The following is a 26,569-nucleotide window of genomic DNA, read 5'->3' on the forward strand; positions in this document are numbered from 1 at the left end:
AGCACCGCCGCCGCAGCTGCCTCCATGCGCCCATCCGTCCGCTCGGCGTCCAGGACCCCGAGGACGGAACGTTCTTTCAGCCAGGAGCTCGCCTTAGCGCGGGGGCGCGCGCACAGACGGGACCTTTATGCGGGGAGGAAGCCCGTCAGCTGACCTGCTGGTCGGCTGACGTCAGAGGAGTCCCACGGCGCCCAGGATTGGCTGATGAGGAGGGGCGTGCCGGTGGGATCTCCTCTGCTTCATAAGCCTCCGGGCTTCATTGTTACCTTGTCTGTTGTCGTGAATACTTGCGTGTGAGCGCGCAGACCTTAGGTAGTTCCCTGGTGTTGATGCTACGGATTTCACACCAAGTTTAGGAATTGTAGTCTTGCTATTGTTATTTTGTTTAGACTAGTTCCAGGGTGTTGATGCCAAGGATTTCACACCCAGGCTAGGATATTACTTTTGTATTGCTCTCCTGTGTATGACTCTGGCTAAGCACTCTGACTCTGAATCTGCTTTCTGATCCTGTACTTCTGCCCATCTGTCTACCTGTTGCTGAACTTCTGCCTGATTACCGATTACTCTCTTGTCTCACGATTCTATACCGATATGTACCTTCCTGTTGCTGAACCTCTGCCTGATTACTGATTACTCTCTTGTCTCACGATTTTGAATCAATACTTACCTCTCTGTTGCCGAACCTTGCCTGCCTGACCATTCTACTCACCAGTGTGCCCTTGCCACTGGTGAGGTACTAGTTACACCAGCTCCTCTGGTGGAACAGTTCTGTTAAGCTGTAGTACAGTCCTAATTACCTGCTCTTATAGGGTATCTGTCATTGTAGTATTATTGTATCTCTTAGGCTACTGTACAGTCTGAGTCACCCGCCCCACGGGTGTTCTCGTGCCTGCAGTACAATCTGAGTCACCCGCTCCCCGGGAGATTCAGCCTCTTTGTTATTGTACTCTCCAGCCTGCTGGAGCTTGTACGCTAGTGCACGCATAGTGTACTGATAGTACCTCACCAGCCCCTCTGGTGAGGTCTCGTCAAACTATTGAAAGTTACTGTTGCACCCAAACACTTACACTTTGCTAGGTGCCCAGAGGTTAGTCATACTTGTATTATTGGTGATTCTGCAGATCACTAATAATCAGGTATACATCTGTATTGTTGGTGATAATGCAGATCACCAATAATCCGATACTCTCTGTGTGCTGACACCACCGTTACAATGACCGTATCATTAAAGAGGAGCTGTAGTGAGAATGACTTAAATAATAAATTACTTATTTTTTTTAAAACATTAATATATAAAATATATAAAATATTTAGTCAGTTTTTGCCCATTGTAAAATCTTTCCTCTCACTGATTTACATTCTGAAATTTACCACAGCAGGCAACATCTTTTGACCTAAAAAGAGAATGAGGAACAGCGCCAAGGTTTATCATCTAAAGACCTCAGCTGAGAGAAAACAATGTTCAAGTAATAATGTAATTGAATCAGCGCAGGTCACAAGTAGGTATATGAAGCATGGTGGAACTGTATCATATACTTACTTGTGACCTGCGCTGATTCAATTACAACATTTTTAGACCTGCCAGGTGATCTCCCTGGAATGTTCTACGCACAGACGGAAATACTGCTTGCTTGGCATTATCTCCCACAATGCAGTGAGGTTCACAGACAGGAAACTGTCATGTCCATGGCAGTGACTTACCACTGTTGGAGTGGTTTTACCATAATATCAGCCATACAGATAATGATCTATTCGAGAAAAAGTAAATATTTCTCATGGGAAAGGGGGTATCAGCTACTGATTGGGATGAAGTTAAATTCTTGGTTAAAGTTCCTCTTCAAGCGCTTAATGATACCGTTGTAATGTGGATGTTAAACTTAATGTATTAAAAGTTGTGTTTTATTGCTTTATACTTAACACACAAATTTCTTGGTGCTTGTTGGATTAAGAGCGTTAAACCAATATATGGAGGAATATAGATGTAAAAATAATTATATGGAGAATATATTAAACAGATATATATACTGTATGGATATATCTACCAGTCTCTCCCCCAGTAGCTCCTCTCACAAGGCAAAGCCTGTTAGTAATAAAGCATACCTAAACTCAGAGGGAAATGAAGGTTGACACAAATAGAGTATGGCGCTCTTGCTCCTATCTGACTGAATACTGTTATTGATCATATTGGGGCGCCCCATGAGATCATTTGGAATACACTGTTTAGCTGTGAATACTTCCACTGCAGCTGAAAAACCGGTATATGGGGAACTTGACGGGAACTAGGAAGTGGCCATAATACAAATACTAACACTTCCCCATAATAGTCACCTTTTAACAAGGGGAATAATACAAACCTCGAAGCATTAGACTATTAGCACTTTATGAAATTAAGCGCATCAGGAGGACTGGATGTAACGTGGAGGCTCTTGTGAAGTATACAGAGATTATTCAGTTTTATATACATACATTCTCTGCATAATTGACCATAAGGTGTTTTTTGAAATTTCATTTTTCATATATTTTTTATTTATTTTATACATTTTTCCTTTTGGAAAAGCTCATCAGCACACTCCAGTGTGACTGTAGGGGATTGTTGTGAGTGGTATGAATGTATGTATGTGAGAATTATATGGATTTTTAACCTTTACTGTTATAATATTTGATGAATAAAAGGAGATTTTTCTATGGTAAATTCTGGTGCTTCTCACATTTTTCTATATAAGGTTGTTTGAATGGAGTTGAGAGACAGGGGTACTCCAACCAAGTGAGATAGCAGCAAGATATAGGAGGCAATAATACCCTCTTTAATTTACCAATTTGTGGTGATCTGGTTTGTTCTCCCAATAGCGCCCCTTCACCTTTTGATATGAATACTGTTACTCCCAATTGTACTTTGCCTGAGGAAGCGGGCTGCGGACCCGCGAAACGTGTTGAAGTCTTGTTTTTGGAGTACGAAATCTTTTACTGAACAAATCAGTCAGTTGTCTGTGGGGAGGTAAGTCCACCTATACTCCCCATTTTTAAACAGTTTTTAAATTTTTTTATTCTGTCCTGGTGCCTCTGCATTCCATAATACATATACAGTATACAGGATCTTCTCAAAAAATTAGCATATTGTGATAAAGTTAATTATTTTCTGTAATGTACTGATAAACATTAGACTTTAATATATTTTAGATTCAAATACACACAACTGAAGTAGTTCAAGCCTTTTATTGTTTTAATATTGATGATTTTGGCATACAGCTCATGAAAACCCAAATTTCCTATCTCAAAAAATTAGCATATTTCATCCGACCAATAAAAGAAAAGTGTTTTTAAAACAAAAAAGTCAACCTTCAAATAATTATGTTCAGTTATGCACTCAATACTTGGTCGGGAATCCTTTTGCAGAAATGACTGCTTCAATGTGGCGTGGCATGGAGGCAATCAGCCTGTGGCACTGCTCAGGTGTTATGGAGGCCCAGGATGCTTCGATAACGGCCTTAAGCTCATCCAGAGTGTCGGGTCTTGCGTCTCTTAACTTTCTCTTCACAATATCCCACAGATTCTCTATGGGGTTCAGGTCAGGAGAGTTGGCAGGCCAATTGAGCACAGTAATACCATGGTCATTAAACCATTTACCAGTGGTTTTGGCACTGTGAGCAGGTGCCAGGTCGTGCTGAAAAATGAAATCTTCATCTCCATAAAGCTTTTCAGCAGATGGAAGCATGAAGTGCTCCAAAATCTCCTGATAGCTAGCTGCATTGACTCTGCCCTTGATAACACACAGTGGACCAACACCAGCAGCTGACATGGCACTCCAGACCATCACTGACTGTGGATACTTGACACTGGACTTCAGGCATTTTGGCATTTACCTCTCCCCAGTCTTCCTCCAGACTCTGGCACCTTGATTTCCAAATGACATGTAAAAGTTGCTTTCATCCGAAAAAAGTACTTTGGACCACGGAGCAACAGTCCTGTGCTGCTTCTCTGTAGCCCAGGTCAGGCGCTTCTGCCGCTGTTTCTGGTTCAAAAGTGGGTTCATGCTTCCATCTGCTGAAAAGCTTTATGGATATGAAGATTTCATTTTTCAGCACGACCCGGCACCTGCTCACAGTGCCAAAACCACTGGTAAATGGTTTACTAACCATGGTATTACTGTGCTCAATTGGCCTGCCAACTCTCCTGACCTGAACCCCATAGAGAATCTGTGGGATATTGTGAAGAGAAAGTTAAGAGACGCAAGACCCAACACTCTGGATGAGCTTAAGGCCGCTATCGAAGCATCCTGGGCCTCCATAACACCTGAGCAGTGCCACAGGCTGATTGCCTCCATGCCACGCCACATTGAAGCAGTCATTTCTGCAAAAGGATTCCCGACCAAGTATTGAGTGCATAACTGAACATAATTATTTGAAGGTTGACTTTTTTTGTTTTAAAAACACTTGTCTTTTATTGGTCGGATGAAATATGCTAATTTTTTGAGATAGGAAATTTGGGTTTTCATGAGCTGTATGCCAAAATCATCAATATTAAAACAATAAAAGGCTTGAACTACTTCAGTTGTGTGTATTTGAATCTAAAATATATGAAAGTCTAATGTTTATCAGTACATTTCAGAAAATAATGAACTTTATCACAATATGCTAATTTTTTGAGAAGATCCTGTATTTCTTTTTCAACAATACCAGTTGCCTGGCTGTCCTGCTGATCCTCTGCCTCTAATGCCTGGTACACACCATGCAATTTCCCATCAGATTGACCGTCAAATCAATTATTTCCGACACATCCGATCTGATTTCCTGGCAACTGGCATTATTTAAAAGGAGATAAATATGGCAGCCTCCATATCCCTCTCACTTCAGGTGTCCTTTAAAGCAGAACTCCCTATACACATCCTCCATTGGCAACGTTATCTCCTCCATGGGTTTTAACTATCATCTGTATGCAGATGACACCCATATATATCTCCACACCCCTGACCTATCCACCACTACCATGGACAAGGTCTCCTCCTGCCTATCTGCCATCTCCTCCTGGATGTCCGCTAGGTTCCTGAAACTAAATCTGGACAAAACGGAATTTATGATCATCCTATCCCGGCCATCCCTGAACCTCCCAGATGTGAATGTCACGGTTAATCACACTACCATTCGCCCTACCTCTCAAGCCCGCTGTCTGGGTGTCACCCTGGACTCCGCACTCTCCTTCACTCCCCACATCCAAAACCTCACAAAGTCCTGCAACTTCCACCTCTGTAACATCTGCAAGGTCCGCCCATTCCTGACTTCTGCCGCCACCAAACTCCTCATCCATGCCCTCATAATTTCCCGCCTCGACTACTGCAATGCCCTTCTGTCTGGTCTCCCTATGACCCGAATTACCCCGCTGCAATCCATTATGAGTGCGGCAGCCAGAATTATCCACTCCTCCTATCGCTCCACCGCAGCGGCTCCCCTCTGTGAATCCCTCCACTGGCTTCCTATCCAGTCCAGAATCAGATTCAAGATACTGTGTCTGACCTACAAATCTGTCCACAAAACCTATCTAACCTGCATTTCCGATCTTACTCAGAGGTACACACCTAGCCGCTCACTCCGCTCCTCCAATGAACTTCGCCTGACCGCCCCCTGCATCACCCAGTCCCATGCACGCCTTCAGGACTTCTCCAACACTATGGAACTTCCTACCTCCATTCATTAGTGCAGCCCCCTCTTTCAACACCTTCAAGAAGGCCCTCAAAACTCACCTTTTCACTCTGGCCTACCACCCCTCACAAATGCTCTAAACCCGCAGCTGAACTCTGGTCCACTAGCTTTCGTGTCCCTACCTCTCCCTCTAGATTGCAAGCCTTCGGGCAGGGTCCTCCTCCTTTTGTGTCCTATCACACTACCGAATAAATTGTACAGGTAAATAAACAATAAAACACTTTGCCTTCAAAGGCCTGACCGTTTATGTACACAAACAAAGGGGATTAAATTAGCCCTTTTCCTCCTGTATTACTCCATATACAAGCTGTCTGCTTGCTCTGATATCAACAGGAGGGGGTTGCTTTTGTTGAAGCAAACCCCTCCTGTTGATAACAGAGCAAGCAGACAGTTTGTATATGGAGTAATACAGGGGGAAAAGGGCTAATTTAATCCCCTTTGTTTGTGTACATATCAGGCCAAAGTGTTTTATTATCCTTTTGTGTCCTACCTGATCATGCACCTCCATTACTGTGCACCCATGCTATGCATTTGAGTGAACCTAACTTGCCTAATCTCCATGCTCCATCCATTGACTGACTAAGCATTACCTTGTACTCATACTGTGCTGCGTGATCTGGTTTTTCTTGTATTCCTGTATTGTCATTTTGCTGTATGTCACCCCTAAATATTGTCTGTAACCTAAATGAATGTCCAGCGCTGCGTAACATGTTGACGCTTTATAAATACAATAAATAAATAAACTCCAAGATACTTTGCTGGAATGGAGTCAGAATAAAAAGTACACCTGCCATTTATACCTCTTAAAAGAATGTATTTTATGTGTTTGTCTCTATGTCCGTATGCAGATTAACCAGTAGTCTCTGTGTGAGTGCCCAGGAAATTGCATAACCCAGGATTTTTAAGCAGAAGTAGTGCAAGATGCGTACAGAAATGTCAGCCTTCACTATTTCTACCTTACAAAGTCCTGGAATACAGAAAATCCTGAATTTAACCACCCTGAATTACATCCCACACACTGCACAGGCTGATATAATTATTGCATAAAATAAATTCCAACTGTTATTAATGTAATGCTGCACATTTAGGTATTGTGGTTAGGTGACATAAATCAAAATCCACACATGTAGACGCAGCTCTTGGATTTATAAGTTGCATTTATTTTTCTGTGTTATCAGTGGGACTGCTTTTTTATGAGAACTGAAATTGCATTTTCTTTCCAGACAAGTATACAAAAAAAAGAGCATTAGTACGTCTGGTCATGTGGTTTGATAGTTTCCATGGCAACTGCTTTTTTCATTTACCGAATAGCTGAATTAAAAAAATGTGAAGAAAAATGTGAGAGAAAAAAAAAACGGGGGAAGGGAGCAAGGGAAAGGGAGGGGTCATTGCACAAGGGGGGGAAGAGGTAGAGCGAGGAAGAGATGGAATAGAGGAAGAAGACTCTGAGATGAATATAGGGGGGCTGAAAGGAACAATAGAAAGAGAGGAGGATAATGAGCAGTGGGGAGAGTAAGCTATAGACTGGGAAGACAGGGGGGCTGAGGGGAGGGAGGTGGGGGTGAGGATAGGACGGGAGGGGTGGGGAGGAAGGAGAAAATACATTGGGAAAGTGCAGCTGAAGAAGTCAAGGGAGGAGAAGAGAGGAAAGCAGTACTGGGTGACCTTCAGCCCTCTGTGCAGCTACAAGTCTCAGGAGGCCTCCTGTATCAAAGTGTCTGAAATAATAACTGTCCCTATAACTCACAAATAGCCAATCATATTCACACTTTCATTTTCTGTCTGTCACTTACCAGCAGTGATCTGCGAACGCTACAAAACCACAACTGAACGCTGGAAAAGGAATGAATGCACAATGGGAGTGAATTTCTAGGTTACTAACGATGATACAAAGGCTGTATGAATGTTCTGATGGAAAATGTGTGGTGTATGAATGGTGGGTGAATCCTATGTTTACTGCTTTGTAAAGAGAATCATTTATTAAATAATTACTGAGTGAGTTATCACTATTAGTGCCATTCACACATGATGTAGTAGAGGCAAAAGGATAGCACCGTTCAGCGCCCCTGCTGACATTAATAGTGTAACTAAATACAGCTTAATGGGGCCTAATGTCAAAATGCTGCCAGGTGTATTTTTTTACGGCCCTGCACTGCCATCAGGGTGCCCGGCGCTGTGTAATGAGTTTTGTATGCATTTTCCATGCGCTTTTCAATTGTGTTTTATGTAAATCACCAGGAAGACAACAGAGAGCGGAAATACGTCTGAAAACAATTTGAAAAAAAAGCATATAAAAACGCATACAAAACCCATTGACTTTCATTATGTGCGTTTTTGAAAATTATGCAACAAAACCAGCGTTTTAAAAAATGCATGTTTTAAAACGCATAAAAACCGCAAATGCGCTTTTTATATGCGTTTTTGATGCGGCCCATTGACTTCCATTAGCGGCAAAAATGCTGTGTTTTCTGCAACACTAGCATTTCTGCTAAGTGTGTTCCTAGCCTAGCACTGCACTTCCATGTGCTACCAATGCTAACACTGCACTTCCATGTGCTACCAATGCTAACACTGCACTTCCATGTGCTACCAATGCTAACACTGCACTTCCATGTGACACCTAATCTAACGCTGCACTTCCATGAGCTACCAACTCTTACACTGCACTTCCATGAGCTACCAACTCTTACACTGCACTTACATGAGCTACCAACTCTTACACTGCACTTTCATGAGCTACCAACTCTTACACTGCACTTCCATGAGCTACCAACTCTTACACTGTACTTCCATGTGACACCTAATCTAACGTGCCACTTACATGAGTTACCAACTCTTATACTGTACTTCCATGAGCTACAAACTCTTACACTGCACTTCCAGGAGCTACAAACTCTTACACTGCACTTCCAGGAGCTACAAACTCTTACACTGCACTTCCAGGAGCTACAAACTCTTACACTGCACTTCCAGGAGCTACAAACTCTTACACTGCACTTCCATGAGCTACCAACTCTTTCACTGCACTTCCATGAGCTACAAACTCTTACACTGCACTTCCATGAGCTACCAACTCTTACACTGCACTTACATGAGCTACCAACTCTTACACTGCACTTTCATGAGCTACCAACTCTTACACTGCACTTCCATGAGCTACCAACTCTTACACTGTACTTCCATGTGACACCTAATCTAACGTGCCACTTACACGAGTTACCAACTCTTACACTGCACTTCCATGAGCTACAAACTCTTACACTGCACTTCCAGGAGCTACAAACTCTTACACTGCACTTCCATGAGCTACCAACTCTTACACTGCACTTCCATGTGACGCCAACTTTTAGGGCCCGTTTCCACTTGTGCGAATCTGCATGCGTTTCCTGCATGCAGATTTGCATAACCAATACAAGTGGATGGGCCTGTTTCCACTTGGCAGAAATCCTGTGCAGTTTTGTGTGCAGCAAAAATCTGCACGGCAGAGCCATCAGAATTCGCACACCGCCTTGCGGTTTTGCATACAATGTATTTAATAGGAAATTTGCATGCATTTTCGTATGCGAATTTTACTGCAAATTTGTGGGCGTTTTCACATAAAATCGATGTAAAAGCACACAGGCGCTGACATGGTTAAATTCGCATACTTACTAACATATGCAAAAACGCCCGCAAATTCGCGGTAAAATTCGCATCCGCATGCAAATTCGTTTTCACGTTTTCCGCGACTAATTCGCACTGCACAAGTGGGAACGGGCCCTTACACTGCACTTCCATGTGACACCTAATCTAACGTGCCACTTCCATGAGCTACCAACTCTTACACTGCACTTCCATGAGCTATAAACTCTAAGGCCTGGAACCCACTGAAATCAGCAAACGCAAAACGCAACCGCTAGCGTTTTGTCTGAGCGGTTTGCAAGCGGATTCATGCGCGTTTTTGGTCGTGTTTTGCAACACTGTATTTTTTTGCCCAGCGGGTGCGTAGCGTTTTGCGTTTTGCGTTTTTATCCTGATTGGTCCTGTGAATTATTTTTCATTTTGTTACAGTGTGCTGAACCGCAAAATGCTAGCAAAACCGCTCAGTTTAGGTTTTGCTGAGCGTTTCTGCTAGCGTTTCAATACTTTACATTGAAGCGCTAACGCTCCCAAAATGCTGCAGGTCCTGCGTTTGCGTTTCTGGGAAACGCAAACGCTCCTGTGGAAGTTGCCCCATCCATTAACATTAGCCCAACGTTTTGGCAAACTGCTAGCGTATCGCAGTGCTGCCAAAACGCTGCCAAAAGCGCTCCTGTGGGTTCCAGCCCTTACTCTGCATTCATATAAGCTACAAACTCTTACACTGCACTTCCATGTGCTACCAACTCTTACACTGCACTTCCATGTGCTACCAACTCTTACACTGCACTTCTATGTGACACCTACTCTAACACTGCACTTCCAAGTGCTACCAACTCTTACACTGCAGTTTCATGTGACACCTACTCTACCACTGCACTACCATTTCACACTGCACTTGCATGTGCTACCTATGCTAACACTGCACTTTCATGAGCTACCAACTCTGAGGCCTGGAACCCACTACAAATCGCAAATCTCTATCGCAATCCGTAGCGCTTTTCATGAGCATTTTGTAAGCGATTTCTTAAGCGTTTTCTGGCGATTTTGGTAGCAATTTTAAAAGTGTAAGCTTTTTGCAAGCGATTGTGTGCGATTTGTGATTAGCGATTTTAATTCTGATTGGTCCTTTCAATGTACCATAATTTTATTAACACTTTACATTAATTTAAAATTACACTCAAATTGCTATGTATAGCGTTTCGTGAGCGATTACGCCAGTATTTATATACTTTACATAGCAGAAACGCAAACGCTAACACCACCTAAATGCTGCATGTCCTGCGATTTTGCTAATCGCAATCACTCCAGTGAAATTTGGCCCATCATTAACATTAGCTGAGCATTTAGGGAAACTGCTGGCATTTTAAATCGCTCCCTAAACGCTAAAAAAATCACTCTAGTGGGTCCAAGCCCTTACACTGCACTTCCATGTGATGCCTACTCTGACAGAGCACTTCCATCTGCTGCATACATGTGAAATTGGCGCCGGGAGACTTGGGCGGGTGATATAATTCGGCTTCCAGCTATAGATGGAGGACAATTTATAGTGTTTTAAAAGTAACTTCAGCTCCGTCTTCTGTGCGCCGCTATAGCCGTAATTCCTATTATGGTCTATGGTGGTGCCGGCTGCGCCCAAATCTTCCTGCGCTGAAAAGAACTGCTCCGCATCTGCTACCAAACTCTTGTGACACCTATTCTTACACTGCACTTCCATGTGACACCTATTCTTACACTGCACTTCCATGTGCTAACTCTTACACTGCACTTCCATGTGCTACCAACCAGTGGCAGTGCAGCATACTTTCAAAGTACTGTATGCTTTACTGTATGTGTTACATCAAACGTCTAATGTGCAATTTGACTTTTCACCACCGTTGCACTGCAATCTCATTGCAATGCAACATGTATAGTGTGAAAGGACATTAATGGTAAACATTATTGCGGCTTCTTTAAACTTTTTCTATATGCATTTAAAGTATCATCATCTAAAGGTCCTTTTCCATTTAAAATCTCAAATTTATGGGCTTTTTTGTCACAGTTTTAGTGGGATCAATTGTTATCATGGTGCCATTTAATTTTTTGCCAGTTGAAACAACCCCCCCCCCCCCCCCCCCCCCCAAATGCAATCACTGGAAAGATGCAGCAAGCATTTGGGTGCTGATTTTGATGAAGACATCATAATCACGGTGCCCTAACTTTGAGACAATTGTCGCAAAACATATGCATTCAGATTTGATGCAAATTCTGAGCTGATGCAAATTTTATGCAAATATATGCAACTAGGAAAGGGGCCAGTAAACTACAGGAGCTTTGCATTAATTCGGAATTATTAGCATTTCAATGTCCATCTCTACTTAGCACTCTCAAAAGTGGCTTTTCTCTTTGAGATTATGGGTAAATTGCTGCGTCCTACCTGAAGACTTCTTTTCCACCTAGGCCTGTTTTCCACAGGCAGCTGAACAGCATGCGTGTTCAGTCCTACTACCATTGAGGAAGTCAACCACCTACTGCAGACTTCAAATACCACTACCTCCCCTCTTGACCCTGTCCTTTCTGATTTACTCCATCCTCACTTCCTGGATTTGGCCCCAGTCCTCACCTCCCTGTTTAACCTCAGCCTATCCACAGGCACCTTCCCCTCAGACTTCAAGCAGGCTCAAGAAACCCTCCCTTGACCGCTCATTACCCTCCAACTACAGCCCTATCTCCCTCCTCCCCTTTTCCTCAAAACTCCTTGAGCGTCTGGTTCACAAACGCCTGACCCAGTACCTCAATGCCAACTCCCTGCTAGACCCACTGCAATCTGGATTTCGGCCTGCCCACTCAACCGAAACAGCTTTCACCAAAGTGGGCAACGACCTTGCCTTAGCTAAAGCTGAAGGCAATTACTCCATTCTCCTCCTCCTTGACCTTTCAGCAGCTTTTGACACACTGGCCCATCCCCTACTCCTCCAGTCCCTCCAGTCCATGGGCATTCATGATCTCGCCCTGGCCTGACTCTCATCCTACCTCGCCAACCGCATCTTCACAACCATCATCAAAGAGGCCTCATCCACCCCCAATCACCTCTCGGTAGGAGTCCCCCAAGGCTCAGTCCTTGGCCCCCTACTGTTCTCCCTATACACATCCTCCATTGGCAAAGTTATCTCCTACATGGGTTTTAACTATCATCTCTATGCAGATGACACCCAGATCTACCTCCACACCCCTGACCTATCCACCACTACCATGGACAAGGTCTCCTCCTACCTATCAGCCATCTCCTCCTGGATGTCCACTAGGTTCCTGAAACTAAATCTGGACAAAACAGAATTTAGGATCTTCCCACCCTGGCCATCCTTGACCCTCCCAGATGTGCATGTCACTGTTAACCACACTACCATTCGCCCTACCTTTCAAGCCTGCTGTCTGGGTGTCACCCTGGACTCGGCACTCTTTTTCACCTCCCACATCCAAAACCTCACAAAGTCCTGCAACTTCCACCTCAGTAACATCTGCAAGATCCGCCCTTTTCTGACCTTTGTCACCACCAAACTCCTCATCCATGCCCTCATAATTTCCCACCTAGACTACTGCAACGCCCTTCTGTCTGATTTCCCTATGACCCGTATTGCCCCTCAGCAGTCCGTCATGAATGCGGCAGCCAGAATTATCCACTGCTCCCATCTCTCCACCACAGCGGCTCCCCTCTGTGAATCCCTCCACTGGCTTCCTATCCAGTCCAGGATCAGATTAAAGATACTGTGTCTGACCTACAAATCTGTCCACAAAACCTGTCCAACCTACATTTCTAATCTTTCCCAGAGGTACTGTACACCCCTAGCCGCTCTCTCCGCTCCTCCAATGAACTTCGCCTGACCACCCCCCGCATCACCCAGTCCCATGCATGCCTCCAGGACTGCTCAAGAGCTGCTCCAACACTATGGAACTCCCTACCTCCACCCATTATGGCAGCACCTTCCTTCGACCTCTTCAAGAAGCCCCCCAAAACTCACCATTTTACTCTGGCCTACTCCCCTCCCCTCACTAATGGTCTATACCCGCAGCTGAATTCTGGTCCCTTCTTTTGGTGTCCCCACCTCTCCCTCTAGATTGTAAGCCTTTGGGCAGGGTCCTCCTCCTTATGTCTCCTACCTGTTTATGCACCTCCATTACTGTACACCCATCCTATGGATCTGAGTGAATTCGACTTGCCTAATCTCCATGCTCCTATCCAGTGACTGACTAAGCATTACCTGGTACTCGTACTATGCTGCGTGATCTGGTTTGCAACTATTCATGTATTGTCTTATTACTGTATGTCACCCCTAAATATTGTCTGTAACCTTAACTAATGTACAGCACTGCAGAATATATTGGCGCTTTATACATACAATAAATAAATAGGCACTTCCATGTGCAACCAACCAATGGCGGTGCAGCATACTTTCAATGTACTGTATGCTTTACTGTATGTGTTACATCAATGTAATGTACAATGTGTCTTTTCACCACTGTTGTGCTGCAATCTCATCGCAATGCAACATGTATAGTGTGAAAGGACCCTAATGATAAACATTATTCTTTAAACATTTTTTCTATATGCATATAAAGCATCGTCATCTAAAGGTCTTTTTCCATTTAAAATCTCTAATGTATGGGCTTTTTTTTGTCACAGTCTTAGTGGGATCAATTATTATCATGGTGCCATTTAATTTTTTGCCAGTTCATACAACCTTGGCCATCCCCCCCCCCAAAAAAATGCAATCACTGGAAAGATGCAGCATGCATTTGGGTGCTGATTTTCCACTAAGGCCTAGTGCACACCGAGCGGTTTTTGGAGCGATCCGCCGGCCGCATCCGCCTGGAAAAACGCTTGGCTAATGTATTGCAATGGGATGGTGCACACCGGCGGTTTGAGGTTTTTGCCAAGCCGCAAACGCGCCTCCTGCTGCGCGTTTGCGGTTTTCGGAAGCGTTTCGTCCTCAATGTAAAGTATAGGAAAAACGCAAACCGCTCTGAAAAACGCTACTTCAGAGCGGTTTGCCAGGCATTTTTGTTACAGAAGCTGTTCAGTAACAGCTTTTACTGTAACAGTATCTGTAATCTGCTACACAAAAACGCACCCAAAACCACTAGGTATGTTTAGAAAACCTCTCTAAACATACCTAGAATCGCTCTGAAATCAGCTCCCAAAACCGCTAGCGTCTTGCGGATCTGCTAGCGGTTTTGGTGTGCACTGGGCCTAAGTCATCATAATCACGGTGCCCTAACTTTGAGACATTTGTCGCAAAACATATGCATTCAGATTTGATGCAAAACAGCATTACATTAATTCGGAATTATTAGCATTTTAATGTCCATGTCTCCTCAGCATACTCAAAAGAGTGGCCTTTCTCTTTGAGATGTGGGTAGATTGCTGGGTCCTTCCTGAACACTTCTTCTCCACCTAGGCCCCTTCTCCACAGGCAGCTGAACAGCACGCTTGTTGGGCAGGAGAACAGAGGCGCCAAAAGGATAAAAGGAAACTAAACGAGCTTAAAAACCAAATTCTTGGTAAATAGAGGAGGTAGTGGTGGACTTACCTTCTCCAAGTAGACACACAACGACTGTAGTAAAGACAGTCAATATATTTTATTTATGAACTCCAAATATGCAACGCGTTTCGCAGGTTTGATCCCGCTTCATCAGGCAACAACAACGGAGCAATAGCATATGTGGTCAGTAGAGGAGCCAGGCACCACTGTCCAAACAGGACAGACAGAGGTGCCTGGCTCTTCTACTGACCACATATGCTATTGCTCTGTTGTTATTGCCTGATGAAGCGGGATCAAACCTGCAAAACGCATTGTATATTTGGAGTTCATAAATAAAATATATTGACTGTCTTTACTACAGTCATTGTGTGTCTACTTGGAGGAGGTAAGTCCACCACTACCTGCTCTTTGTACCAAGAATTTGGTTTTTAAGCTCATTTCGCTTTATTTTATCCCTTTGGCGCCTCTGTTTTCCTGCATAATATTGAGTCCATCCTGGGTGGAGGGTTGAACCCCCTTTTTCTCATCTACAGAGAGCGACTTCTTATTCCTGAGTGGGGTCAGGAAAATCTCCCCACCTGCCTTTACAGTGGTTGCCTAATGGTAACCCTGGTTTGTGAGTATTAATATTTACTCTATCTAGTAACCATTTACCAGTACATATTGCACTATTGGGGCTCTTGGTGTTTCTTGTTTTTACACTTGTTGGGCAGTTCAGCCTACCAGCTGCTAGCAACGAGTGCATGAATTTCAGAGTTTGGTTTTGACTTGGTCGAATCAACCGATGGCAAAAAGAGCAACTTATCACATCTGAGGACGGCAACCACCATGCTTAGATGTAGCTCCTGTAGGGGGCAGCCTGTGAACGTGCCGAGCGCTAGTAAATGCCCAGCTGGTTACTTATAGGAGCAGGTGACAGGTCGCCGCCTTCAACCTTCCGTGGAAAACAGGCCTGAAGGAAGTTACGGTCACATATCTTTCAGGATGTAAGAATCGTATAGCCATGCATGTGTGGACAGAATTGTTGACAAATGAGATTATCGCTCAATCACAATACACACAAACAATCTTTACAAACTTAATGCTGGGAATACACAAGGGGCTTAATTCTCAAAATGGTGCTAACTGTTAGCACGGGCGTGCTAAACAGTTAGCATGCAAAGTGCCGCTCGCGGACTCTTGCACGCGCTAAGCCCGGCGATCGCGCAATCGTTGACATTTGCACGCGATAACACGGACTTTGCGCGTGATCGGTCGTCCGAGCGGCACTTCGCGTGCTAACCGTTTTGTGAATCAAGCCCAATGAGTTTTTTCAGAAGACAGATGGCTCAATAGATCATTTCCGACAGGTCCGATCTGATTTCGATCGTTTTTCTGATCACTTCTATACAGATCAGAAAAAAAGACCGAAAATCAGATCAGACCTGTCGGAAATGATCTATCGAGCCATCTATCTGGTGAAAGTACACATTGTGTATTCCCACCATAAAGGCAGCAGGCTTGACAAGTGCGCGCGCACACAAACGCACACACATACTTGTTGTGAAGACTTGTTGAGTATGTGCAAATAAGTAGGAATCTGCAATCTTATGAAACGACATAGCAGGAAATTATGTTTTTTGTGAAGATTAGTGACAAATGATCATTGAAATTCACATTTTCTGGAAAAAATAGGATGGAAATCAGCAAAGAACGCACATTTCATGTCAAACCTTTGTTTTGCAGCATATGTGTTGCTTAAAGAGGAGCTGTTAGGTATAAGGTCTCAGAGAAAATAAACACATATATCAGTAGCTAAAGATTGGCTGTACTTACATTACATATGCATTTCACTGTCCACGTTTGGATTTCACAGAATTTGTATATAGTATATGCAGAGATAGATGCTCCTGACAGCTCATGGCAGGCTCCATGTTTTTCTGTCAAATGTGTCGTCATGTCCTGCCTGCTTCCTGATCACAGATAAGCTTGTACTTGAACAACACAGTGTGCAGTGAATATTAATGAGCCATGTGGCTAGGAACAATAGCTGACTCCTGCAGTGTACTCTGCCCGGAGATTTATCAGTGCTACGCGCTGGACTGATTACAAGCTGCTGTAACGTCTCATTAGCAGCCGAGGGGAGGGCCCCAGAATGCTTTGCAGTATAGTATGCGGCTTGCGTCCTCTTGGGTTTTAACAGCCTTGCTGATAAGCACACATCAAAGGTAACTGAGATTTTTATCTTCACTAATGGCTTTTGGGCTTCCTTCTAAACTGTTTAACACAGGAGAATAGAGGTTTAAATTAGCTTCTGCAGCCTGACAGTTACTCTTTAAAAAAAAGATGATAATGATGTCAGTTTACACTCTTGTAAATGAACGATCATTAGCAGAACAGATCTGGCAGAAAGGATTGGTTGTTTTGACTGAGCTTTCCCACTGTCGATACTTTTCAGAATGTTGGTTCAATTTTTCATTCCGGATAGTTGGGCGAAGCATCTTTGAAGGAACATTTCTAACAACTTTAGTTGTGTAGGAGCTTTAGCTCTACTAGGTTGGGCCACCAGTCGGTTCATTCAGTGCTTTGATTGTGTCTGGTTGCTGATGGCAGGACAACCTTCATTTACGGTACTTTTACTGGATGCACAGTCGAAGTCTATACAGTCGCTGTGGCAAACACTTGGACATGGGTTTGGATTTTGAGTGCCTCTGAGGACAGTCAGTAACATGAATATGTACTTTGTGGAGTGCTGCAGAAGATGTCAGTGCAATAAAAATACATAATAATATAGTAAGATAGTGAGCTATGACTATGGTCGGGATTGGATTGTGAGCTCCTATGAGGACAGGCCAAATATATGCATAATGAATCTTCGGAAATCAGTTCACGATTTAATCAACTTTTCCCAAAAAGAATTAAGATAGTTACAACGAAAACGCCTTTTGTTGGACTTCAACATTGTGACATGCTTATAGCCGGAAGAAGCCAACTCTGACATCGGAATTCAGTGTGAACTGATGCCAGTGGATTTGTTTACCACAGTTGTGCTTTGGTAAAGGCTTACAAAACACTCAGGCACACTCAGGTATCATTTTAGCTGCTTAGAAATGCTTGGAAAGCAACGATGTCCTGCGAATGCCCCACGCTGTGTCTACGTCAATGCTTCCAAGTGGGCTGCTACTCAGAAACTTCCACTAGACGCATGTTGAGTGCTGGGCTGTGACTAATCTTGGCAATTAGTGCTCTCTACATTTGACAGGCTTTTAAACAACGCACTTAACACCTGATTTGAAAGCCAATGAGTGTCCAGCCTGGCAGCAGAAAGACAAGGAGGACAATGATGATCAACCAAGGAAATCTATCTCAATTCCTTCTCCAAAATCAATAAGCTGGGGTGGGTATGTTTGCAGAAGTCACAGAACACCCACAGACATAACATTGTTTCCTCATCCGACCAGAACTGTTTGGACTGGGTGACCGTTATCTCCGCCCAGAAATAGATCTCTGTTAGCAATGAAGTGTGTGATAGAATTCCAGCACAGTTTGATGATTACGCACCTGTTGTAGGCTCTCTTTCTCCATACCTGTTGATCAGTGTGTTCGGGTCCCGCGTTGTCAGTACAAGATAACACCTAGGGCCCCCCAAAATAACTTCTTACCAAAGTTTAAACTCACAGGGCCTCAGACGAGGATCCTCTAAAATGTCCAGCCGCCTCTTCTTCCTCCAACATCGAGCAGGATAGGTATAGATCTGTCCCGGTGACAAGCCTGCAACACAAGGAGAGGTCAGAGTGTTTATTTCACATAACACAATAAAAGCCTTCACAACAGTTCTGTCTTACATCTGGCATCCTTGCTTTATGAAGCAGGCGGTAAAAGAGAAAAGTAAAGGTTTTATAGTAGCGGATGCCATGCAAACATCTAGAGAGTCCACAGGCAATATGGTTTCTTCTGGGAGCTCCCCAAGAGCCCCAAAACCCAGTACACACTATTGTGTTTGTTTGGGCCTTGGATTACACCCCTGGAGCCTCTCTATCGGTAAATCTCTATGGGCCTGAAGCTCTAAAGTACTGTAAAATTGCTGTGCGCAGGGAGTGTGCACTGCTATGGTAATGGGTTAACGGTCAGTGCTCAAATATTGTCACTATTCATTGTTCTAGGGGCATAATTTAAATGTTGTAATAACCAGGAAAAACTGGCAAAAACAGTGGGATGCGGAAGTTTGGGCAACCTTGTCGATTGTTATGACTTTCCTGTATAAATCGTTGTTTGTTACAACAAAAAATGTCAAATAAATATATCATATAGGAGACAGGGGCGGACATACGGCCGTGCAGGCCGTGCCGCCGCACGAGGGCCCCTGAAGTTCCGTTTTCTTCAGGGGCCCATGGCATTAAGTACTTTTTTTTTTTTTTTTTTTTTAATATTTTTTTTTTTTTTTATTATTTTATTCCCGGGGGCCCCCCGACTCCTATCCTCCCTCCCTCCCTCACCTCGGGGGCCCCCTCCCGATATGCGCGGCGGGAGAGCGAGCGAGCGGCAAATGCAGGAAGGGCTCTCCAGGCATCCGCTAGAGGCCCAGCCGCTTGGTCTCCAATATGTCTCCAGTTGGAGACATATTGGAGACTCAGCGGCTGGGCCTCTAGCGGATGCCTGGAGAGCCCTGAAGACTTCCTGCATTTGCCGCTCACTCTCCCGCCGCGCATATCGGGAGGGGGCCCCCCGAGGTGAGGAAGGAAGGGAGGGAGGGAGGATAGGAGTCGGGCCCCCCACCCGGATAGCTACCCACCCGGCTACCTACCCACCCGGCTACCTACCTACCCACCCGACTACCTAACCACCCACCAGGCTTCCTACCTACCTACCCACCCGGCTACCTACCCACCCACCAGGCTTCCTACCTAACCACCCACCCAACTACCTAACCACCCACCCGGCTACCTACCCACCCGGCTACCTACCCACCCACCAGGCTTCCTACCTAACCACCCACTCAACTACCTAACCACCCACCCGGCTACCTACCTACCTACCCGGCTACCTACCTAACCACCCACCCGGCTACCTACCTAACCACCCACCCGGCTACCTACCGGGCTAGTTACCAACCCACCCACCAGGCTACCTACCCACCCACCCGGCTACCCGGCTACCTACCTAACCACCCACCCGGCTACCTACCTAACCACCCACCTGGCTACCTACCTAACCACCCACCCGGCTACCTACCGGGCTAGTTACCAACCCACCCACCAGGTTACCTACCCACCCACCAGGCTACCTACCTACCCACCCACCAGGCTACCTACCCACCCACCAGGCTTCCTACCTACCCACCCGGCTACCTACCTACCCACCAGGCTACCTACCCACCCACCAGGCTACCTACCTACCCACCCACCAGGCTACCTACCCACCCACCAGGCTTCCTACCTACCCACCCGGCTACCTACCTACCCACCCGGCTACCTACCCACCCACCAGGCTTCCTACCTACCCACCCGGCTACCTACCTAACCACCCACCCGGCTACCTACCTACCCACCCACCCGGCTACCCACCCACCAGGCTTCCTACCTAACCACCCACCCGGCTACCTACCTAACCACCCACCCGGCTACCTACCGGGCTAGTTACCAGCCCACCCACCAGGCTACCTACCCACCCACCCGGCTACCCACGCACCCACCAGGCTACCTACCTACCCACCCACCGGGCTACCTACCTACCTACCGGGCTAGTTACCCACCCACCCACCAGGCTACCTACCCACCCGGCTACCTACCCACCCACCCACCAGGCTACCTACCCACCCACCCACCCACCCACTCAACCAGGCTACCAACCCACCCACCCACTCACCCACCCACTAGGCTACCTATCCACCCAACCACCCATGGGAGCTGCGCGCCGGATGGAGGCTGGGACAGGAGGTCTGCTGCTGCAGGTGAGTAAATGTTTTTGTTTTATTTATATTAGCAGGTGTATGTTCTGGGCAGGTCTGCCACATGATTGCATGTATTTTCTTCGCAAATCTGCCGACATGATTGCATGTATTTTCTGGGCATATCTGCCGACATGATTGCACGTATTTTCTGGGCATATCTGCCGACTTGTTTGCACGTATTTTCTGGGCATATCTGCCGACTTGATTGCATGTATTTTCTGGGCATATCTGCCGACTTGTTTGCACGTATTTTCTGGGCATATCTGCCGACTTGTTTGCACGTATTTTCTGGGCATATCTGCCGACTTGATTGCACGTATTTTCTGGGCATATCTGCCGACTTGATTGCACGTATTTTCTGGGCATATCTGCCGACTTGATTGCACATATTTTCTGGGCATATCTGCCGACATGATTGCACGTATTTTCTGGGCATATCTGCCGACATGATTGCACGTATTTTCTGGGCATATATGTGTATTTTCTTGAGAAAACCTGCACAATTATGTGAATTTTCTGGGGAAAGGGTCACCAAAACTTGGGCCCACTGTCTTTGCGTTGCACTTTTCAAGGGAACCTGAGGTGAGAATAATATTGAGGCTGCCATATTTCTCTCCTTTTAAGCAATACCAGTGCGTACATTTGAATACGGCGCTGGTAGACTTGGGCGCAGGATCCAGCTGTTAAATGGCTGGTCCTGCTTCTGCACAAGTCCGGGGCGTTTTAATTACTATTCCCCCTCCAGGCCGACATGGATAGTGGGGGAATGAAATAATTCGGCTTCCAGCGATTGCTGGAGGCCGAATTATTGTGTTTTTTAAACAACTTCGGCTCCGTCTTCTGACGGAGCCGACCTTCCTCACTGAGCGCCGCTATAGACTGATTCCCATTACAGTCTATGGCGGCGCTGGCTGCGCCCAAAGCTAGCAGCGCTGAAAAGCACTGCTCCGATACCAGTTGCCTGGCTGCCGTGCTGGTCCTCTGCCTCTTATTCTTTCAACCATAGACCCTGAACAAGCATGCAGCAGGTCAGGGGTTTCTGACAATATTGTCAGAACTGAGAAGATTAGCTGCATGCTTGTTGCTGGTGTAATTCAGTTTATTACTGCAGCCAAATAGATCAGCAGGGCCGCCAGGCAACTAGTATTGTTTAAAAGGAAATAAACCCTCACCCCGGGTTCGCTTTAAGTTACAGTTAGCTCCGCCCTCATCCGGTCATTGCCACGCCCATTTTTTTGCCGCGGCGCTACGCGCCGCAGGTTCTGTCCACTAATTTTTGCCGCGGCGCGCTTTGCGCGCCGCAGGTTGTAGCCACGCCCATATTTTGCCGCGGCGCGCTAGGCGCGCCGCAGGTCATAGGGGGCCCACAATTACAATTTTGCACAGGGGCCCACTGCTGGCTGTGTCCGCCACTGATAGGAGACACACACAGTGATATTTGAGAAGTGAAATTAAGTTTATTGGATTTACAGAAAGTGTGCAATAATTGTTTGAATAAAATTAGGCAGGTGCATAAATTTGGGCACTGTTGTCATTTTATCGATTCCAAAACCTTTAGAGCTAATTATTGGAACTCAAATTGGCTTGGTAAGCTCAATGACCCCTGACCTACATACACGGTTGAATCCAATTATAAGAAAGAGTATTTAAGGGGGTTAATTGTAAGTTTCCCTCCTCTTTGAATTTTCTCTGAAGAGTAGCAACAACTCTCAAATGACCTAAAGACAAAGATTGTTCACCATCGTTGTTTAGGGGAAGGATACACAAAACTATCTCAGAGATTTCAGCTGTCTGCTTCCACAGTTAGGAACATATTGAGGAAATGGAAGACCACAGGCACAGTTCCAGTTAAGGCTCGAAGTGGCAGACCAAGAAAAATCTCGGATAGACAGAAGCGACGAATGGTGAGAACAGTCAGATTCAACCCACAGACCAGCACCAAAGTCACTGAGCATTGTTCAACCATACGGTGCACTTTACACAAGGAGGTGCTGTATGCAAGAGTGATACAAAGGAAGCTTTTCTCCGCCCACAGCACAAACAGAGCTGCTTGAGGTATGCTAAAGCACATTTGGACAAGCCAGCATCATTTTGCAATAAGGTGCTGTGGACTGGTGAAACTAAAATTGAGTTATTTGGGCAAAACAAGGGGCATGGAGAAGAAAGAACACAGCATCCTCCCCCCCCCCCCCCCAAAAAAAAAAAAAACACACCTGCTACCTACAATAAAATATGGTGGTGATTCCATCATGCTGTGAGGCTGTGTGGCCAGTGCTGGGACTGGGAGTCTTGTCAAAGTTGAGGGACGCATGGATTCCACTCAGTATCAGCAGATTCTGGAGACCAATGCCCAGGAATCAGTGACAAAGCTGAAGCTGCGCCGGGGTTGAATCTTTCAACAAGACAACAACCCTAAACACTGCTCAAAATCCACTAAGGCATTCATGCAGAGGAACAAGTACAACATTCTGGAATGGCCATCTTAGTCCCCAGACCTGAATATAATTGAAAATCTGTGGTGTGAGTTAAAGAGAGCTGTCCATGCTCAGAAGCCATCAAACCTGAATGAACTAGAGATGTTTTATAAAGAGGAATGGTCCAAAATACCTTCAACCAGAATCCAGAATCTCATTGAAACCTACAGGAAGCGTTTAGAGGCTGTAATTTCTGCAAAAGAAGGATCAACTAAATATTGATTTCATTTCTTTTTTGTGGTGCCCAAATGTATGCACCTGCCTAATTTTGTTTAAACAATTATTGCACGCTTTCTGTAAATTCAATAAACTTAATTTCACTTCTCAAATATCACTGTGTGTGTCTTCTATATATGATATATTCAACTGACATTTTTTAACAGCCAACCAACAATTTATACAGGAAAATCATTAACAAGGTTGCCCAAACAGTCGCATCCCACTGTAAAATATGTGTGTTGTATATACAGTAGCAGTTTTTATTTTCAAGCTATGATGCTTGAAAACTGAGAAATAATCTTTTTTTTTTTCATTTTGTTTTCTTATATATATATATATATTTGAGATGCATACAAAATAAAATAATTCTTAGCAAGTATCCCCCCGCAAAAAAAAAAAAAAGTCTAGTGTATCTTGCAGAAGAAAAAAAAAGAAATAGATTATTTAGGTGTGATAAGTAGCAATAAAGTTATTGGCGAATGAATGAGAGGACCGTGAAATGAGAAAACGTGAAGCCTTGAAAATAGATACTCCAATTTTTGCCTGAAGAAGTGGGTTGTACTGCAAAACATGCTGCAGTTGATTTTTTTTTTGTGTATGTAAAAATCAAAGCTTTTTTTTGTTTTATTAGATCCATTGAGTCGGACTACCTGGAGGTAAGTTTACTACTACCTCCATTTTAACCTGATTTTAATGTACTTTATCCTTTGTTGACACCTCTGTTTTTATAATGAATACCAATTGATATCCACCCTGGTGTTACCCCCCCCCCCCCTTTTTTTTTTCTTGCACAACAGAGAGCGCCTTATTAACCCGAATGGATTGGGGTTTAATTTCCTCACCTGCCTGTACAGTGGTTACCTTTGGAGTAACTTATCTTTGTTAGTATTACTATATTCAAGCGTCTTGTAACACCATTCATCAACAATATCGGGTTCTCGGTTTTCTTCCTCCCCTTTTTTATGTAAAACAATGAAAACACTTACCCGGTCCCCTGTGTGTCTTTTCCATCCATATATAGCAGTTGCTTTGTGCCACACCAGTCTGGGAGTCCAGGAACGGCAGTCTCATGCTCCTCTCTGCACACAACCGAGCGTTATAGCTGCGGCAATGTTCTATGGCCTCGCGGTAGAAGTCCTCTCCTAGCCTGCAGATATAAACAGAGAGATGCTATAAATTGCTTTTATATTAGCAGTCTATTTATCTGAGGGAAGCAGCAAGTGGTAATACAGACATACCATTATACCATTAAAACATCCAATATTTCAACAGTTAAATGTGAGAGCCTCAACTAGTCATTGAGGCTCCAGGACAGAGGGAGAGAGGGTGAGTACAAAAAGAGGTAAGGCTTAAAAAAATGGGTGAGGCACAAAGAGAAGTGGGAGATGAGGCAAAACGAGAGGAAGGCTATGGCACAGGAAGAGGTGGAGCTAGGCACAAAGTACGGAACTCTGAATTTAGGCCCATCAGAGGTTTCCTGAGACAATTGGGCAAGATCTGTCACATGGCTGCTGCACTTCAAGGTTGTTCTGGACACAAACGATAAATTCAGCAGCAAAACTTGACACGTGTTATAATTCTTTGCACGAAAACTGATCTATCTGGTTATGGTGTTTTCAATACGGTAAGCGAAAATGCTTCCTTCCTCTTAATAAATTAGAAATGATTTAATAAATGGATATGTAGATGGCTGGAGGGTTGTATGCTTTACTCAGAGATTGCTATTGCAAAAGGACGTGATCCGTAACCATAATACATGGCAATGTAAAGTCCACTCTATGCTGTATTTTATAGAGGAGCTATAGAAAACATGGAAAATGTGCCTGTGAATACAGGAAATTGTCAGAGAAGTGCACCCAGTACTATACATTTGTGAGGGAAAATCATACTAGCCCAGGCATTGGCAAACTTGGCCCTCCAGCTGTTCTGGAACTACAATTCCCACAATGCATTGCAGGAGTCTTACAGCCACAGTCATGACTCATAAAGGCAAATGCATTGTGGGACTTGTAGTTCCGTAACAGCTGGAGGGCAAAGTTTGCCCATGCCTGTACTAGCCTCTCCATCTTCTTTCACAAGCCTCCGTAGAAGCGCATTTTTAGCGAGAAACGTCCGTCAGGCATCTTGTGCCCAGCACCCACTGCACCACCACACTTCACCTCAATGGTATGTGACTTTTTCTGACACTTTGTATGTGTATCATGTCTGATCTCCAATGATGGAATAAAGCACCTGCAGTGCCGATTGACTTCTCCTCCTTCTCATGTATGTATCTTTCACAAGGAATAGGGTGATTTGGGTCCATTTGCATCTCTCCTGCTACAGTTTCCCCTTTATGAGATCTGAGAGGTCTCTTTCATATGGGAGGCTGAAGGAGGTGAAGTCACAGCTTATCAGTTGCTCTCATGCACTAGTGGGTCGACGGCTAGTGCTCGACACGGGTTGTCCAGAGCATCCCTTACACGGAGTTACCTCTGAGTGTAGCTGCGGCCTTGCTCAGACGTTACATGATTTATTTATTTATTTTAATCCAGATAACACCGTGGGGTTACAACACCCACTGGGCTGCATTAAAGCACACTTGAAGTTTGATGAAGTTTTAAGTAGAGGGAAGGTTCTGGATACTAGAGGTTTCCTGGTTAATGGTCCGTCCTGTCGTTCCTGTTGAACTATTCTTACTGCTAGGTCTTGGTTACTCTTCGAACAGCCTTTGGAACTACTCACATCCCCAAGTAGTTCCAAAGATGAGTGCATTTGTACTGCGCATGCACAAAATGCACAAACTTGGGCTCGTACAAGTGCAATACAGATGCCCTCAACTTCGGAACTACTTGTAGACGCAAGTAGTTCAGAAGGCTGTCCAAGCAGTACCAAAGAGCTATTCCACCTATCAGGACGAATAACTACAACTGTGGGAGGCGCAGGGACGACGGGACAGATCGAGGACGGCGAAAGCTCCATGGCATCCAGAGCTTTCCCTCTACTTCGGTATGTATCAAAGTTTACTCACTCCAGGTTACCTTCAAATTGCAACCAGAAAGTGCTCAGTGTCTGGCAGACAGGGGGCTGTACTGCTGACAAGTATGCAATTCATGTGAAAGAGGCCTTACACAGCAG

General features: G+C 44.8%; 1 protein-coding gene across 6 annotated transcripts in view; it reads right to left on the reverse strand.

Moving 5' to 3' along the window:
• Positions 1 to 26,569, reverse strand: part of DPF1 (double PHD fingers 1) — a 185,186-nt gene that overhangs the window by 80,382 nt on the left and 78,235 nt on the right. For all 6 annotated transcript variants that reach the window (XM_068250831.1, XM_068250829.1, XM_068250828.1 and 3 more), the window contains exons 2-3: positions 24,439 to 24,599; positions 18,488 to 18,580 (exon numbers count right to left, since the gene is read on the reverse strand). In XM_068250831.1, coding sequence (XP_068106932.1) covers positions 18,488 to 18,580; positions 24,439 to 24,599 — 254 coding nt within the window. The remainder of the gene's footprint in view (positions 1 to 18,487; positions 18,581 to 24,438; positions 24,600 to 26,569) is intronic.

The sequence above is a fragment of the Hyperolius riggenbachi genome, chromosome 8 (assembly GCF_040937935.1).
Source record: "Hyperolius riggenbachi isolate aHypRig1 chromosome 8, aHypRig1.pri, whole genome shotgun sequence".
Taxonomy (NCBI): Eukaryota; Metazoa; Chordata; class Amphibia; order Anura; family Hyperoliidae; genus Hyperolius; species Hyperolius riggenbachi.